This window comes from Desmodus rotundus, chromosome 9 (genome assembly GCF_022682495.2).
Source record: "Desmodus rotundus isolate HL8 chromosome 9, HLdesRot8A.1, whole genome shotgun sequence".
NCBI classification, from domain to species: domain Eukaryota; kingdom Metazoa; phylum Chordata; class Mammalia; order Chiroptera; family Phyllostomidae; genus Desmodus; species Desmodus rotundus.
The window spans coordinates 108,286,690-108,305,636 of NC_071395.1; the positions used below are offsets into that span (position 1 = coordinate 108,286,690).

The 18,947-nt window shown below is 51.7% G+C and overlaps 1 protein-coding gene across 3 annotated transcripts in view; it reads right to left on the bottom strand.

The window, feature by feature from the left end:
* Positions 1 to 4,299: 4,299 nt before the first annotated feature.
* Positions 4,300 to 18,947, bottom strand: part of AP2B1 (adaptor related protein complex 2 subunit beta 1) — a 101,681-nt gene continuing 87,033 nt past the window's right edge. For all 3 annotated transcript variants that reach the window (XM_053930707.2, XM_053930705.2, XM_053930706.2), the window contains 4 exons: positions 16,571 to 16,655; positions 15,685 to 15,771; positions 10,974 to 11,128; positions 4,300 to 5,767 (listed from right to left, as the gene is read on the bottom strand). In XM_053930707.2, coding sequence (XP_053786682.1) covers positions 5,693 to 5,767; positions 10,974 to 11,128; positions 15,685 to 15,771; positions 16,571 to 16,655 — 402 coding nt within the window. In that variant the 3' untranslated portion in view covers positions 4,300 to 5,692. The remainder of the gene's footprint in view (positions 5,768 to 10,973; positions 11,129 to 15,684; positions 15,772 to 16,570; positions 16,656 to 18,947) is intronic.

Below are 18,947 nucleotides of genomic sequence, written 5' to 3' on the forward strand. Positions count from 1 at the left end.
CCGGGGGCCATGACCCTCCATTCAGGTTCTATTGCAGGCCAAGCGGACTATAAATAAGAAACCAGACAATGCTCACACTCATGCCTGGGGGCCAGGCTTCCCCAAAGCTTCTGACTTAGTTACAGGAGGGGAGCACACAGCCACGGGTTAATTACGGAGCCTCATACTGGCCTCCAGTGGTAGGTCATTTAAAACATTACTTACATATTTAAAAAAACCCAGCCATCAGCCCTCATCTGGTGTGGCTCAGTGGATTGACTGCTGACTTGTGAACCAAAGGGTTGCTGGTTCGATTCCCAGTCAGGGCACATGCCTGGGTTGTGGGCCATGTCCCCAGTAGGGGGCACCCAAGAGGCAACCACACATTGCTGTTTCTCTTTCTCTCTTTCTCCCCCCTCCCCTCTCTCTAAAAACAAATAAAATCTTATAAAATATGTATTAACATAAAATCAAGATTCAGTTGCAGCATCTTGGTTTGCTGAGAATCACTTCGGGTGAAGAATGTGCACCAGCCATGGGCCTACTCATTCCCCTCGGTCCTTGGGATTACCTTGGTAAGCGTGAGAGGTGCTGTCCTCGGGTCTGTCTGACTTAACCAAGCCTCAAGTGGCTCTGGTTCAGCTGAGGACACCAGACAGCCGAGTGCAAGCTCAGGCTCCCTGGGAGACGTGTGGGCCCACCTGAAGCTTCCGAGACCCAGAGTGGGACAGGAAAGACAGAGCGCGAAACCTGCCCACCCTGCCGATGCTCTATCATGGCTGAGGACCCCACTGGCTTCCAGAGGCCACATCCTGGAGCCTCTGACCATTAAGTGGAGACTGAATGAAACGGAGGGAGAGCCAGAGGCTGGATTTGTACATCCTTCTCCATCACCAGTGTGGTGGGGGCAGGGGAGGAGTGGAGTTCTCTCAGTCCCAGAGCATTGGGGCAATCCTGTCTCCAAAGGGCATTTCCAGAAATTAAGTCCCTCTGTGTCTCACGTGCCTCTGATTTAGCTCTGCCCTTGTTGGCAGCATCCAGGATGGCGGGGCAAAAGCTAACTGAGAAACCGAGATGGCAAGTTTGGAAACTTTTCAAGAAACATCCTTGTTTCTGGTAACATGTAGGGGGGCTGGCTGGGATTCTGGGGTTAGTGTTCAGGAGATGGGAATGGGTAACAGCGGGGGAGGTGTCATCTCTCCCAAGCGCCACACCAGGTATTAAAATAAACAGGCTCTTGCCTCCTGGAACTGGGGGTGGCAGAGAGAAGAAATCTGGGTCCCAGCAAAATCAGAAAAAGCATCAGTGCATGAGGTGGGAGTAGGAAGGCTCCAACCTGGGAGTCTTCCGCTGTTTTCTGGCCTCAGTACCGCAGTTGCCACTTTGCGGGCAGAGAAGGATCACGCAGTCTCAGGTGGAGGTCTGGAGCCAGTGGGCCCTGCTTTTGGAGACTGAACATACCGCTATCTTGGGGGCTTAGCAGGGTCGGCCATCGACATGGCGGCTGAGTACAGAGAGGGAATGACCTATAGGGGAACCTTCAGTGGAATGAAGGGGCAGCGGCAGGGTGAGGGGTGAGGACACAGAAGATGTGACTGCTGCATGTTTCACGGAAAATGAAGATAATGCTTGCACCCGGGGCCGGGAGGCTCGGCTGGTTGGAGCGCTGTCCCAGTCCACCAAAGAGGTCGGGGGTTTGATCCCTGGCGGGAGCCTGTAAGGGAAGCAACCGATTGATGTTTTTCTCTCACATCGGTGTTTCTCTCTCCCCTTGTCTCTAAAATCAATAAAGGTATCCTTGGGTGAAGATTAAAAAGATAATGCTCAATTCACAGGACAGTCTGGTATCGTGAGCATAAAGGTGCATTTACTGATTTCAACCCCACAAAGCTGTGAGCATCGCTGCGGAGGCAGAAGTAGACAGATCCCATCTGACGGCGGTGGGTCCCCGCCGGACCACACATCAGAAGTGGGGAGTTCTGTAGAATGCGGAGCCCCCAGGCCCCACCCCAGTCTGGACAAACGGAATCATCAGCCTTTTCCGAGGGCTCTCGGGTGACACGTTAATACGCAGCCAAGTGCAGAGCGCCTCTGCCCTAAGGAGACTCTTGGCTCCACTGACACACTTAGCCGGTGAGCCCAGTTCCGCCTCGGGAAGGCCCACCCCCCCACAGCTTTGACCCTGAACCTCAGAAGATCGCCCTGATCCCACTCCTTCCCAAGTGTCATTCCTGGTTCAGTTGGGGCTAACTGCCGCCCAGAAACGACTGGCCACCAAGGCAGCTCGTTCACCACGTCTGGGTCCAAGCAGGAAGAGCAGTTCCCATGCTGAGCGCCACGTGCTGAGCCTGTGTCTCCACCAACGCGCCCCGCGGGCAGCAGGGTGCAGGGACCCCTCCAAGGGCATCTCGGCAATGGATGCCCCAGCCTCTTCCTCTTCTCCAGGCTGCAGGAGATTTCAGAGGCTGTCGCTCATCAGACCGCCAGGGTGGGAGCTGTATCTTGACAAGCACCAGGGACGTGCACGCAGGAAGGCGACCTGAACTGCCCGGGAAGCTTGCTTGCAAGCGGCGTTACTCCTGCTCACTCGGGAACACACAGGCCTGAGTCCCTGTCAGAAGCCCTTTTATGCAGTGAGGGATTAGTGGCACACCTGAGTAGCAGGAAACCCATGAGCCTTCTTCCCGGGAGGGCAGCGGTTCCCCCCCGCCCCCACTCCCTGCCTGTGGTGCTGACAGTGGTGCGGGGCTTGTTTGGTTCATCCGGGGCCTCTGGATCCTCCCTCAGGCCGACCCTAATCTCACCTGGCTGAATCCTTGGGAGGGCTGGGGCAGCCAGAAGCCGCCCCAGCAGTGTGGTTATTAATGGCCTACTCCATCCCCCTTGGCCGACTGCGTCTTGCCCGAGCCAGTCTGAGAACAAAGTACACGCACCACAAACCTCACTTTGTGTGAATGAAGTTTATTGAGGAAGACACAAGGTCAAGCTCCCCAACCCCAACCCTCCCCCAGAACAGACCCTGACGACAAAGAATGGCAAGCATTCTCCAGGTGACATTTACCTTCCCCTCCCCGTTTCTCTCCGGAGCCCCAAGCTCCACGACACAGACACGCGGGGCAGGCTCGGGCAAGGACAGACACTCAGGGTCTCTCTGACCTGCAAGAGTTCTGGGTGTGGGTGTGCTTCCCTGCCCTTTGCATGGCACCAGCTGATGCGACAAAGACGTGCTGGGGCAGAGCAGAGGGGCCCGCAGGGCAGTCTCCACCCGGTTTTCTGTTCCGCGGAGCTGGAGTGGCAGGAAGGGAAGCTGTGGTGGAAGCCCTGGGCTCTGCCTGTACAGGAGGCCCTTTTCTGCAGAGCACAGGCCCCCCTCCCTCAGTGCTGGGAGCATGGGGCAGGAGGCGGCCTCCCCGGGGAGCAGAGAGTCCGGCATTAGCTCCGCCAGGTGCGCTGAGAAAGGCAGTTGTTACCCATCACTGCTGGGGTGCCGAGAGAAGCGGCATTCTGGGTCAGAGGGACCTCTCGTGATACAAAACTGCTTTCGGCCTGCACCCCGATGCACACCCCTTCTGCAACTAGTCTGCTTTAAGGTGAGACACTGTATTTGTGGTGTGAACCTTCACTGCTTGTACCCAACTGCCCCTCCTAGTGAGTTCCCAACCAGGGAACCTCACCAACCTGCTTTTCCACCCCCACACCCCCACCCTTCCTGTTCTCCTGGGCCCTGCGGGGTGGGGACATAGTTCTGGGACAAAGTCCCTTTCCCTCACCCCCCAATCCTGCCCTCGGGATGCTCAAGGTTTAAGAAACTGCTCTGGAGGCCCCGCCCCAAGCCCTGCAAAGGTGTGACCGGGCCGCTGACACAGCAGGCCTGGGCGGCCCCTGCTCGTCCTCTGCGCTTGCTCCTCTGGGGCCAATTCTGGGTGAGGCCTTTGGACCCCGAGGTGGCTATGGCTGGAGTGGGGCCGCTGAGAGGCACATTGGGCACCAGGCCACACGACAAGTGCCCACAGAACGCAGCGCTGCTCTGGGCAGGAGGCGTTCGTTGACAAATCACACCCCACCGGTCAAGCGAGGGGATTACACATCTCCCTGTCTTTTGGGAAATGACAAGAACTTCTTGACCCTCTGAGATGATCTCAGTTGCTTTGGAGCCTAAATAACACGAGTAAAGAGCAGACCAGAGACTGGCGGTGACTGAGGGGTCTCGCCTCACCTCTGTGCCCACCCCGGTGGCCTCGAGAACTACGGCGCCAGGACCACAGGGGAAACATTAGCTGCTCCTTCATTCTGGCATCAGGATGCACCTTCCAGGGACTGAAAAGACACTCTGCTGCCACCTGATGCCAGCGAATGACGGGCCAGAGTCAGTGTGGAGCATGAGGAGAGCCATAAAGGAGCAGCACAGACAAGGCGAGAGAAGGGCACTGAGGAAAAAAATTAACGAGATGCTATTGCGGGGAAAACGCTGAAGGGAGTTTAGGAGACACAGCCCCGCCCCCTCCGTCTCTGCTGCCAACCCACTGCTGGGCCTCTGGCGTAACACCCTTTTGCCTTTTACCCATTTCCTTTTTAGAAAAACAGCGTTGGATAAGTTATTACTTAAAGTCTGTTTCAACTGTAAAAGTATGTTTTTTAGATCTGAATTGGGCCAGACAATTAAACTAAACACAGGGCAGAGGGGTGGGGGAAAGGCATTTTGGTTCCTGTTCCCCAGCTCTACTCAGAATCCTTCATAGGCCCTGGTTGGTGTGGCTCAGTGGATTGAGCACTGGCCTGCAAACCAAAGGGTCACCGGTTCAATTCCCAGTCAGGGCACGTGCCTGGGTTGCAGGCCAGGTCCCCAGTAGGGGGTGCAAAAGACAACCACATACTGATGTTTCCTTGTTCTCCCTCCCTTCCCCTCTGTCTAAAAAAAAATAATAATAAAATAAATAAAATCTTTTTAAACATCCTTCATAGTGTTATTCATAGGTCAGACGAGGGAAAAGGAACATAGTAAGTTCTAATTTCTCTCAGGTCCTATTCCTACGCCCAGACAGCATTCATGGAAGACCACCATGCCCAACTGGGGAGCAATCAAACCAGATGATAATACAGGGCAGGGGAATCACAAAAAAGAAGTTTGGAGAAAGGAAAAAAGGTGAAAATCCAAATGGCCAGGGACAAGGCTGCCACAGACGGACCTGGGCAGGGTGGGCCCGCAACCGTGCCTTTCCCGGGACCACGCAGCGGATGGCGGCCCACCGCTTTCCCACTCCCCAGCAGTGGCCACACCGAGCCCTCCGTTTCTCACAGGTACAAAAATATAGAACGATAAAGTGCAGTTTATGTTTCAGCGACACTTATCCTTACTTTAATATTTTTTGTCTTTTTCTGCTTTTGAAACGAGCTCTCAATTACAAAATATCAAACTACACTCAAAAACACCAGCCACGGGCGCAGTAGGGGGAAGCCCACAGGTCAGGACAGGCGGCGGCAGCAGGAGGCGAGAGGCGGGGAGTGACTGAAGCAGCAGCTAACAACCGTTCACAGGGAGCTAACACTATCCAACAGGTCGTGCCCTAACTGAGCACAGGTTACACTAGTCACTACCGTGGAGGGTGGCCCCGGTGTATCTGGATTCAGGTTCTACACGACAATACACTTTCTTCCAGTTAAGAGTTCCTGGCTTGCTCGGATCACGGGCGGCCGCAGGGCACCGGGCAGGCCATCAGTTTTTCAGAATGCTGTCGTAGACCTGGTAGACGTACTGAGAGACCTCGGGAGCTCTGCACTTCAGCGACAGCTGTTGGGAAGAAAGGGAGCAGAAAGATGATTACGGAGACTGGCATTAACTCGAAAGGTAGCCAGATACTCGGTTCAAGAAAACCTCTTTCTGACACAGTGGGAGAGAGGCTTCTCTCACTGAGTAGTCAAAGAAGAGTCAAACCAAGAGATCCTGTTAGCAGGCACTGCGGGCTTAGACCTCACTGTAAGCAACGTCAGGTTCCGCCGTGGTTCCGCCTACGTGCTGTGTGGGTCTACAAGGCTGGGAAACAGCCCCTACCGAAAACACCCAAGTCTCCGGCTTTGCTGAGTCAGAGGGATTGCTCCCAAACGAAAGGGCAAGGGCCAAACCCTTAACTTGCTGGTGGCCACTCCACCTGCCCGCCTCTGGGTCTCAGCCCGATGAGGACGGTGAGCTCAGGCCCGACACGGGAGGATGTACAATCAAGTAAAACAAAGGTGCGGGCCAGGTGAGTCCCAAGTACTAGCTCCTTCTGTGTCACGGTGAGGGGGCACACTGTCACGGAGGGAGAGTAAGGACCGTCACAGGGAGGCGTTTACTTAACAACTGCACGACAGCTCACGCCAACGGCTTCGCCTTCTATGCTGTGTCCCGTTCAGGGGGCAAAGCAGACACTTCTGACGCCACTCTGCTTCTCTGCCACCAGCACTTCCTCCAGTCTCAGAACAGCGATCCAGTGAAAACCAGAGCATTCAAAAGATTTGAGTGTCGAACAGAGATTTTTACTTCATTGGTCAACCAGCACAAAACTTAAACCCAGATTTGAACTCAAATGTATTAGATCAGGCAAAACATTAATAATCAACAGTGGAAGGATGCAAATTGCATTTAGAACCAGAAAATTTCACATTTGTTTTCTGTACTGCTGACACCACTGCTCCTATCTATGGAGGCAGACCAACCAAAGGCGTCTGTAATAACGTGTCACCACAAGGTTTTAGGTCCCTTTGCCTCTGTATTTTGTTTTTAGAGACTCAGGATGAATTAACATAGTATAAAAGGTGAGAATATTTTTTGGCAAAAATGTGAAGATGATTCTGGTCAACCCTGAACTTACTGAAAAAGACAAACTCACATCCTCCAAACTTCAGGCGACTTCCCGCCTGCACTGCCGCCAGGGTGCCTGCGGAAAAGCTTGCGGTGCAGGGAGAGGAGCGGGGTCTGCAGTTTCCGCGCGACCGCAGCCACCCGGTGGACGGCGCGATCACGGGTGCTGCCAGTTTTGAGCAGTTTCTTCAGGAGAGAATCAAAGTGGATGGAAAAGCTGGGAATCTCGGTTGGAGGAGTTGTAACCATTGAAAGAAGCAAGAGCAAGATCACTGTAACTTTCTTCCTTTTTCTTCAAATCAAAGAGAATGCTTACTCAGAAAGTCACAGAGTAGAGGAGGTGAGCCAGCTGGGCTCCTTGGACTCAGGAGACAAGTCACAGGGCAGAAGACCCCAGCCTGAAGGAAAAAGGCGCCGAGATCACTGTAACTTCTGAGGTGCCTTTTCCCGAAAGGTACTAAAAACATCTCACCAAAAACCACCTTAAGAATCATCTGCACGACTGGTTGGGCATAGCTGCTAACAGCAAAGAGAATCACGAACTGCGTTGCTTGCAGATTAACCAGGAGGAAGAAGAGGAGGAATATGAGGATTAAAACTTATTTATCTGGCACATTTTGTATGAGTTCTTGAATAAAATTTGGGAACAAACAAAAATATCTTAAAAGTGAAATTAAAATAAATGCAAAAGACAAAGAGAAGAACATGAAAAGAGGCTCTATTCATATACAGCTTTAACATTCAGTCTCTAAGACATTTATTTCCAAAATCATTAATCAGGAAGACACTTCTGATAAATATACACAGTAACAACTCATTTACGACTACAAACGTGGACAGAAAACAGCTCCCTGCTTTGGTCAAAGCTGTAGCTTCCAGGCATTCCCTTGACTTTCGAACTCCCTACAGAGGCAGCTCTGTGCCATCTCCCCACCCCTCCGCAGCCTCCCCATGGTCAACGCTGTGGAAGACTCTCCTGGGACTACATGTGGGTTCTGAAAAGGACGAGGGAGGAAGCTGAAAACAGTAAGAACAGACTAAAGGAGCTCACCCCCAGACTAGAGAGGGGGTGGTCCCTCTCTCCCGGAATACTGCCCCGTGCTTCACATTTCTGTGACAACACCTGAAGCTCCCCCAGCTGCAGATGCGCTCTGCGGTTCACGACTAGCAAGGAAATGCTGCCTTCTTCAACGACGACGACAACAAAAAGCCCAAACTTGGGCCTGGAGAGAAAGATTTTCCTAAACCCCGAAGTAAAAAGGAAACATACATATAAAGAACAAAGAAGCAAAATAATCCGACTTATAAAATATCTAAAGGAAAACAGAACTTACCAGAGTTGTACCATTTGAACTGTGACACGTCTCTTTAAAAAATGTTTAATTAATTACTTTATTTTTAGAGAGAGAGAGAAAGGAGACGGGGAAAGAGAGAACACTGACTTGTTGTTCCGCTTACTGATGCATTCACTGGTTGACTCTTGCCTGTGCCCTCATCAGGAACTGAACCCACAACCTTGGCGTAGTCGGGACAACGCTCTAATCAACTGAGCCACCTGGCCAGGGCGCCAGACTGTGACGCATCTTCAATATCAACCACTCAGGAATGCCACCCATCCAGACCCACCGAGAGAAGAGTCACCTCCCCTTCCTAGGTAAGCCAAGAACTTACACATCCGCTTCTGGTTTATAGTCTGGGACACAGATTTCTTCACCTGAAACAAGTCGTCTTTCCAGCTGTGATGCAGCTACTTAGAGAGACGTGGGCTCATCCTTACAGGATAAACATACCTTCTATTATATATACATATTATATACACATATGTTACCCCTACATATGTATATATAATAGGAGGTATGTTTATCCTATGTATTAGAATACATATTTAGCCCTCACCCAAGGATATGTTTATTGATTTTAGAGAAGGAGGATGGAGGGGGGCTGGTGAGAGAGCAACATCGATCGGTTGGATCAAACACGCAACCTAGGTCTGTGCCCTACTGGGAAATCGAACCCACAGCCTTTTGGTGTATGGGATGACGCTCCAACCAACTGAGCCACCCGGCCAGGGCTACACATACCTTCTTAATGAAACACAGGGAGGATGGGGGTGGGGTAAGTAAGTTACCATCCTCTCTGAAAGAGATGAAGGGACCACTGGTCCCCGTGCACTGGCACTGGCTCACATTTCCTTCCCCTTCACACGTGGCTGAGATCGGATCACTAGTTCAGTGGGCGCTGAGGGCAAACGGGGGGAAGGAAATGGATCTGAAAGATGTTGAGTCTGGAGCACTATTTCGGGGAATGGGTTAGGCCCATGTCCGACTGTAATGGAAAATTCAGATGGTTTTGTGGGCAGTAAGAACCTAGTCACCAGATGCGGAGAAAACTGGAAAGGGGGCAAGGAAATACAAGCACATTTACTTTATACAAATCCAGGAGAGGAAGGGGGGTGGCTGCGGGTACAAAGGACAGGGTCCCACACCGGCACGTGCATCTGTAATACACGGGGGAGGAAGGAGCACTGACGAGCTGTTCTGTGCACGTGCACGAACGCTGCGCAGAGTTCTGTACACTCAGCAGCAGCAGAGTGATATAAAGACCGGAGAAGTCTAGTCGGGCCTGTAGTTTTGTTAGTATCATTTTATCAAGATCAGTCTCCTGTTTGAAGATGCACAACAGGCATGTAAGATGTTACCAACGGGGAAACGGGTGAGACACACGTGGGAATGCTGTGCGCCATTAAAAAAACGTTTGCAAGTCAAATTATTTCAAATGAAAAAGTTACAGCTTTAAAAAAAAAAAAAATCTAACAAACTGTTTTGGACAGTGGTACCAAGAGATTCTTCTCAAAATTTTCATCATCCTTACAATGAATAAAAACAACACGGTAGGAAGTGTCAAGAGACAGCTGAATCCTAAGCACAGCCCACCTACCAACAAATTATGCAATCCTGAACAAGTCACCGGCCCCCCGCAGCCCTGGTCTCCCTCCCTGCAAACCAGGGACAACCACGCTGCCGTGACCTGAGACGGAAGACTGCACACAGAAAAAGGGCAGCTAAGAACACAAACGCAGGGGTCGCTGCTGGGGGGACTGTTCACTTTCTGGGGGAAGCATGAGGCTTCCCAGCTCACAGATGCTTGGGAAGTACAGCGTGATGGGACCCAGCAGCTCACACACATGCTCACCTAGGGACTTCAGGGGAGGGGACACACCAGATTTTCGGCTCTGGGAGGTACGATGACCCTGACGTATGCTCATGAAAACTGCCTTGGCTGTTAAAATTAAGGAATGGGATCACACTTTGATCAGCTATGTGGCTCAAAAGCTTCCTTAACCTACCGACTATTCAGCTTCTTCAGAATCATTCAGTATTGAGTCTTGTATCTATCACTTTCCTGTCCCCTCCTTCTAAACAGCCCTCAGAAACTTCAAACATAACAAAAGAGTGAGAATATCTCCCCTATCCCAAGTGGTTTTTCTTTTACTTCACAAAGTGCAACATCCTATTTGGAGATCACATTTGACAAGAGCAAACAAATGCCAGGTGGCTAGGGTATCTTTGTTGCTTAACAAGGCGATTTGTTCCTGCCTTAAAAATATTGCCAGAATGTAAACTCTAGCCCATTGTAGCACTGAAGGAAGTTTTCCAAACTACCGCTCCCTGCAGGCTGCCAAAGGTGAGCTGCAAGTCTTCTGTCTCAGCTTTCACAACAAGCGTTCAGGACAAATAATGCTGCAGAAGGGCTCAGGTGGTCATGCCTCTGCTACCTTAGGACATGAAGGCCACGGGCAGGAAAGAAGACCTTCCTAAAGCGAGCTGTGGAAACAGCCTGGGAGCAGCTTGTCGTGGTACCACAGGCATAGAAAGGCGAGGAAAGTACTAACTGACACCGAGAAAGTCGCCAAGTTTTGTGAGCGACCGTGTATCCTGGCGGGAGTCTGAGGCCAGAGGCACCACGCCCGCTGGATGGGGTAGCAGCCGCAGAGAGACTTTCCAAAGAGGCAACCGAGGACTTCTTCACTGAGCGCCTGTTTGGCCACCTGGGGCTTGAGGCGCACCCTCCAGGCCTTCCCAGCGTGCCAAGAAAACACGAAAGCATTCTTACCTCCCTCCTCGAGCCCATCTCACCCGTTCTGAGAAAGCCTTACCGTGTAATTGGGGTTTCCTGGCTGGATGCGCAGCTCAGCCAAGATCCAAATGCCATTGGTGAGCTTCAGAGACTGGTACAGCATGTCCTGCCCCTCCACGTTCCTCTTGGCAATAGTGTAAACGTTGTTGTTTTGCAACTTGCTGGAAACAGTGTCTAGAAACACAGATTCAAAATATCACGCAAATGCTTCCTCTTTTCTGTCGTCCCAATGGCCACGTGGGCTGCAACCCTGACACCACTGTTCCACGCAAACACTTCAGGAAGCCCTTCTCCCCAACCGCAAAGGACGAGGAAGAGGCTCCTGGGGCGCCTGTCACACTCCACGACAGAACAGAGTACGGTGCAACCAGTGCGAGCACCGCTGTGATCCCCGAGGGGAGTGCGGTGGGCGGAAGGAGTCGGCAAGCCCAACCTGTGTGCCAGACGGGCTAAGAACACTCTGAAGAGGACAGAGACGGAGCGGGTGCGCGGTGAGCCGCAGGGACAGGCAGACTGAGGGGCAGCCCCACGGCACTGCTGCTGGGGTCAGGGAGCAGCAGAGTTGAGACACGCCGCACGTCACATCTGTCCCCTCGGACGTTTAAGACGTTCAGTTTTAAAGCAGGCAAGTGATTACTAAAGCCTGTATGGAACGCTGTGTCTTCGAATTAATCACGAAAGGCTGGAACTGTACAAAGATGATCGCCACAAGGCCCTGTAACTCCAGGGGCTGCTGCGGGTTACAGTGGAGGCCTTTTGTCACCGACCCAGGTAGGAACGGGTTGGTGTTTGGGGCCTTCCTTGTGACCCCAGCCTTGAAGAGACAGGGCATTCTGGAATTAAAGGTCACTTCTCTCCCCCGGCTGTCTCACTGATAATGAGAGGCGCTGCGGCGCGCCGAGGAGACAAACTTTAACGGGGATGGCGAACACTGCTTCTTTGGTGACGGTGTGTCGTGTTCATTTCCAGCGAGAATCACATGGCTCAGGCCAACTTCAGGACTAAGTTCTCTCCACGGAAACCCGTCAAGCCTACTGGGCCCTCTAGGGAGAGGGGAAAGGGTACTGTGGTGGGCAGTAAGCTCTCCGAGCACAGGGACCCAGTTTTTCACCACTCAGCTTCCCCCAGCGCCTGCGACACAGTGGACACCTGCCATCGATACCTGCGAGTAGCCTCTGACTCAGGCGCTGCAGACGCCGATATGGGCGTAGTGCACAGGCATTAAAAGCCGTCTACTTAGACTTTGGAGGAAGTCCTGGCGCTGACATCTTTCTCCCATGTTCAAACCAGTGAAAGCTCAGAGGAGGAGGCACCGAAGTCCACTCATTCAACATCTGCACTATGCTCAGTTACTACCTAACCTTCTGTCTTTTTATTCCAAAGGTTTTCACTGGTAACGAGCACAGTACTTACAATTCAAGCACTGGCTCTCTCCCGGGAGACAAAAGGTGCATCTTATGGTGGTTATTAGTTGTGTGCAACACTTGGGCTCGCAGGCTGGCACTCGACCCACTGGGCCGCGCCAGCCAGGGCAGTCCCGTGCAGTGCCGTTGAAGGGGACCTCAGTGTGCTGTCCGCTCGCCTCCTGAGGGGTCAGGCAGTTCTGGGTGTCACTGTGGCTCTCAGAATGAAGGGCTCCTGCAGCCTAGACTCGGTTATTAGGCAATGTCGCCAGCCGGAGTCTGGCCCATACCTTTTTTCCCTTTTTTTAATTGAATTATCAGGGTGACATTGTTAATACAATGTACAGTTACTGTACAGTTCTATAACACATCAGCTGTACGCTGTATTGTGTGTCCACCACCCAAGTCCAGTCTCCTTCCTCCCCTGGCTACTACCTTTCGACAGGACTGTCTTTAACACATGGGGGCTGCTTTAAGTCGTAAACCCATTCCTACCTTTCCAGGCTCCTGCCCATTTGTAGGGAGTGCAAGACTCACAGCAGGAGCCTTTTCTGAAGAGGCCCTCGCTGCACAGGCCCACACACGTCCTGGACAGATCTACGGCAAGGCCCAGACTCCTAAAGACGCCTCACGCCTGACCACCTACGCCGAAAATGACAGGCGCCACAAGCCCCGCTATCGATACACCGTTCCAGTGAGATCGGGTTAGCCATAAGGCTTGGGAAGAGCTCCTTCTTTAGAAGGAAATGGAAGAGCCAAAGTAAAAGCTCAGCTCTGGGTTAAGTCCTGTAAGCCTGTAACTTCCCGCTGCCCTCAGAGTGTCCCTGCCATCTGTCAAGTGTCTACGCCGGCGCCGGAGAGCTATTCAAAGTGCCGGTGCTACTGTGATTAGGGCAGGTCAGCAGGAAAGGGTGGTATTTTTAGCTCTCGGCTAGACACACGGTGTTGAATCAGAAGGCACTAAACCTGGAAACGTTCGTGTTAATAGAGCCTTCAACAATGGAAGGAAATGTAAGGGCCCGGGCACCCCACACCTTGGGGTAAAGGCGGCAGAAAAGGGTTAATTGCAGGAAGAGGCCTTGCAAGGTTAGCCATGAAAACGACGGCCTTGGGCTCCTGGAGAACACGGAGTAGACGTTTCTCCCGCTGCTCCAGGGGCTGTGCGACCACAGAGCTGAGTGCCATTGAAAAATCCAAGCCTTGGGACTTGGAGCACCCAAGGCAAGAGAAACTGGCATGAAGCCATGGCAGAACTGGCCAAAATGGAATCTGCCCTGAAAAACTGTCAGGCCACCTCAGAGGACGCAGCCCCACTGGGAGGAAGGCCAGACACTTCTGGCAAGACCACAAGCGTGCATCAAGGTGCAGCAGGGCTCGCTGTTCCATCTGGACACAGGGGGAGCTTTTCTATTATTTTGGCAGGCCATACTAAAGACCTCGATTATCCACAGTTCTTAAAAAAAAGAAAGAAAGAAAGAAAAGAAAAGCATGTCCCTTTCACACAGGATGTCAGAAACCAAGCCTTCTTTTCAACCTGTCCGGCCTTCCGCTGCGTCTCTGTATGCCAGTGCCTCCCAGACTGTGTCCAAGGGACGCTGGTGTTCCCGGAGATGGTAACGATGGGCACTCTGTAACTCTGCAGCCCAGCCCACACCGACCTGGACGGGCTTCCGGGACGCTGGCCGCCTCGGTTTCCCCTGTGCTCGTGTGCAACGGCCCCTGCGAGGAGAGGCGCACCGTGCTCCGCACTTCTCAACCCTAACTGACCACAGAGCCCATTTTTCAAAAGAAGAGCAAGTTGTTCTCAGAAGCTTTAATACATGAAATGTTGCCATAGGACCAACGACCACGAGGGCGACCGCAGTGAAGGGCCTGGGCTTCTCCACCCTGGGGGCAGAGGCTGCTCCTTTTAACAGGACCCTCGCCGGTCCCACCGCCAGCAGCCCCTGCGGGCCTGACCGCGCCCCGAAGGAGAGCTTATTATATTACGCTGCGGAAACCGCCCGGCCCCCCCCCACTCCTCAGATGAGGCATGTGCTCACCGACCGTGAGCCGCAGACGGGGGCAGATGACGCTGGCACCTACCTCGAGTACAGCACAAAAAGCAGCTCAATTTGAGCATGTTTGGTTTTTTTTTTTAAAAGAAAGCAGAAACTCTAGTTTTATTTAATAAACTCACAACCAGTCACGGTGAGAAACCCAGAACAAGGACGTTAGAGAGAAGGCACATATGTAACGCATGTGTGTAGGTGGCATTCCTGAGGGAGATCACCCAACAGGCATTGCAACAGAAACGACAGGCGACTCATCCCCTCAAACACCTCTCCAAGGGCTCAGGAGGCCCCGTAAGAACAGATTTGTCTGAACAGGGCGTGAACGTATCACGCAGCCCCAGAGAACTACAGGGAGAAGGGGAAAGCCGGGACGGGGACACTGTTTTCCCTCTCCTCCTCTGCACCTGGCGCACCATGCACCTCAGTCCCTCCGTGCTGCGCTCCAGCCAGGACGGCCACAGCCATGGTGCGGCAGCACTCGGACGGCACTCCGGGGACCACCGACACACGGAGGGGCGCGACGGAGAAGTGGAGGGGAAGGAGGGTGGACCAAGCACCAATGCTCACTTCATTCAAGCTGAAAACCTGCTAATAACTTAGAGAGAAGATACAGACAGACAGACACAGAGTGGGACAAAGGCAGACTCTGACAGGTTAGGGCTCCTTGCACTCCTGATAAACACTTCAGTGAAACGGTCCCCTGGGGACGGAGAGCTGCTGCTCTTTCTCCTCCCGCTAACCTCTGCGATGCTCTAGTATAGTAACAAAAACAGTTACAAAAGGGTCTGGGGCTTTTAATGGTGATTACAAAGGTATCGTGGTAAGTGCTTACAAGGAGGCAAGAAAGAAAAAGGTTACTGACTAGTCTTCAATCAACTACGATGCATCCTTATTTAATAACAAACACAAGGTTTTTAATAAAGACATCAGAGTCACTTTTCCTCCAACTCCGAAGGCAGATATAAAAGGAAAAACAGTCATATCCTTAAATGCCACTCCAATTAGTTAACGCTTATTAGGGTGCTCGTGCAACGTGACTAACGCATGAGCAACTACTGAACTGGGGAGTCGGAGCCGTTCGATATTGTTTCTTAAGTCTGCTGGCTTGTAAGTAATCTGGTACCTACGTCAAAACACCCCCAGTTTTTAAAGAGAGATTTGCAAAATAATGTACCTACCATAGATGTAAAGAGAAGAGGTAAATAAGGACAAAAACTTCAATTATCCAATTTGATTTACTGAGTTACAGATGAAATGTAGAGTCATTACTCACCAGCATTTAAATGACACTCCTTAATCTGAAACTGAAGTTCGTTTTCATTGGGAATATCCTTCCACGTGGCGAGGAAGACCTGGCGCTCTGCGTGGGGAAACGGGGAGAGGAAGGGTGTGTGCAGCCTGCCGGTGCTCCGACTCCGGGCCCCGCTGCTCCTCCTTTGGGGCGCCGGCTCTTACAAGAGCAGCACGGCCAGGACTGGCCCGGGTCTGGCGCTGTCCTCGGCTACGCCGAGGGGCCCCATGCCGGGCCAGGGAGTCCCTTGGCAGCAGCACTGAGACACTTTGAAGAGAGTTTAGACTAAGAGTTCAGCTTTAGCTCTAATTTGGTGACTCTAGGTAAGTCTGTAACCTTTCTGACCCTTAATTTTACCATATGTAGTTACGTCTGTGCTGCCTGCCCGAGGAGCCACAGTAAGAATCAAACCAATTAAGTGCCAGCACAATTTCGTATGCACCAATATACGTTAAGTTTTATTAGATGGTGGTTTCATAAGTAAGGGAAGAGAAAAGTGTCAACACCGACCGCATGGGAATACTAGTGGCTTATTACAAATTACTCTAATTATAAGGAAAGTGTGAAACAGTGAGAGTCACCAAACTGTGGCGGGAACACAGGGGGCGAGTGCTGAAGCTGGTGCCGAGCACCTCGCTCAGCGCAGGGCGGCCGCAGACCTGCAGCCTGCGACTTAGAGACCACCAGCAAAACAAGACCGGTGTGACTCAGGAGAACAAACAGTTAGTAATTACTAGAGCTTCAGAGTAACAGCCTTACCCACCCCATCTTTTAAAACCTCAAAATAACTCGCACTTGTAGCTGTGTTCTGCCTGGCCTTCAGAGGAGGGGCAACGGTATGTTTGGCAGGACAGAAGGACGGACTTACCCATTTTGCCGTCTTCTACAAAAAGCACGTTGAGTGGAATGAGGCAGCTGAAGTAGAAGACATCGATATTGTTTTTCACAGCCACCTGCCGGGAAAGAACAAGGGGAAATCAGAACACAGAGGAAGCTAGGTGAGCGAAAAGCAAGTTATGTGTCCGGAAACGTATCACCTGACGTCCTTTCTCCTCTGCAGAGCAGGACGCCCCAGACAGACACACAGCAGCCCACACGTTCCGCCGTCAGAGCACGAGCTCCAGGAGGAACGAGTTCTAGGCCCAAGCTCCGTGGCCAGAGCATCCCACTCAGTTATTTGTTGTTTCTGTGGTTAGTACAGTAGCTGCTGCTACCACTTACTAAGTCCCTGTTAACGACACGATTGCTAATCCTCATTACTACTACCTCAAACGAAGCGGGCGGCACTCCCTCCCAGCTTACTGATGAGGAAAGGAGGCTCGGAAAGATCCAGGGTCCCGCCGCCAGCACACAGAAGCACCAGGAGCAGATGCAATTTGACCCTAAAACCTGACCTCCCGCTCCACAGTGACTGATCATACTGCCTCTTATCTTCCTTTAGATGCTGGTTTTAGGTTGTTTCTTTTCTAAAACCTTATTTTGTAAGTGCTACGGTTGGGAACAGCCTGTGGGTCACACACTGGTAAATCCGATGACTGCAAGAAGGCAAGGCCTTGCCACAAGCCAAGAACGAGTGTTCTTCTCACAGCACATGCTTCTGGTTTCGGTGGGCTGTGAGCCTACCATGGCCCATTCGATTCAGAGCATGCTGCTTGTAGCTTTAAAAAAGCTACAGTAAATGTTTTTATTCAGGGGCAACACTGATTGGCATGTATATTCAGAAACAGGCAGATTCCACTGAGGCAGAACCTCAGAACCACGAGCTGTAGGAAGGGGGAGGAGGAGAATGGCTTAACCGCCACTTCCCCCAGGCTCCTGTCACCAGTGACTCTCCTACTGATGCTCCTGGCAGGGCAGCAGGACACTTCTCCGGGCCAGTCCTAGAGTCAGTAAGCGTGCCTACTTCTCTTTCGTTCGGTTCGGAGAACCCTTTTGGGGGGACAAATGCCCATACTTTGACAGCACATCTATCTCTTCATTAAAAATGTGGTTATCCAAATATGCTCTTTCCGAAGAACTTCTAGTTTTTTTACATTTATTATCAACTCACCTACCCCGCCTAAACAGCACCTATGTTTCCTCCTCCACAATCTAGTTGTGTCTACTCAATGCCTTCCTGTTCTCGCTCCTGGAAGAATACATCAGATTGCTTTCCTTGTAACTCATGATTTTAACCTTTCGATTAGCAACCTCCCGGGAGTTCTTGGCCTGCATCACACAAGCTGATGCCCATAATGCCGAGAGAGCAGGGTTCTCAAAAAGCTTGGCAGTGGTGAGTGTAAACGGAGGAACTAGCCTCAGAAGAGGGTTTTTAGACATTTCAGAGATGCGCTAGACCACCACTTCAAAACGGCATGGGCTTCTGGGAAAGAGGCACTTCCTGACTGATGCAGTCGGGTACCTGGCAGTAAGAGAAGCAGAATGCATTTCGAATGAGGGCACTGGAGGCCAGAGGAGTGCCAGGTCTGTAAAGGGCATTCAGAAGGGAAAACCGGGGTGGCGCAGGTGAGACTGTGCGGTTACACAAAAGTCTTATGTGAAACGCAAGTTGATTATCTATGCTCACTTCAAATATAAAGCTGTCATATGTCATCAAATATTTATGCATGTTTACTGTGTGTGAGATATAAAGAACACAGAAAATATGATCCTTGTCCTCCAGGGATAAACTTGTATCTTTTGCTCTCCTGAGGGACTCCTTATTCCACCTGGAGCTCTTTAACAATGAACTGACTCAAAAAGCCAGTCCTAGAGGAGCTTTTCCTCTAGGTCCCCCTTCTGCCTCGGGGACCCTTGTCACACACGGGTGACAGCCACGGACCCTCTTCCTGGAAACGCACTGCAACACTTCGGCACAGTTTCAGGGCTTTCAGGACACCCCGAACACTGTCCCTGGACTTCTGTTCCAGGACAACTCTGAGCAGCCGGGACACCCGGAGCAGCAGCAGTGGGCACAGCGGTTCACAATACGGGCCTGGGGACCGGACCACACGGTCTGATTTCAAATTCTGACTCTGCCCCTTACTTGGCTGTGTGACTTTGGGCAAGGAGCACTCGGCTCAGTTTCCTGTCTGCTGAACGGAGATAACAGCCCCGAATGCATGGGTCGTTACAGGACAATGGGGTTAATCTTTGCAAAGCTCTCAGAGTGATGCCCAGTGCAAAGTAAGTACTCCCTCTTCCTTCACCACCTTCGGCTTTACCTTTTTTACTCTGAATTTCTCATCATGAAGGATAACCACGTC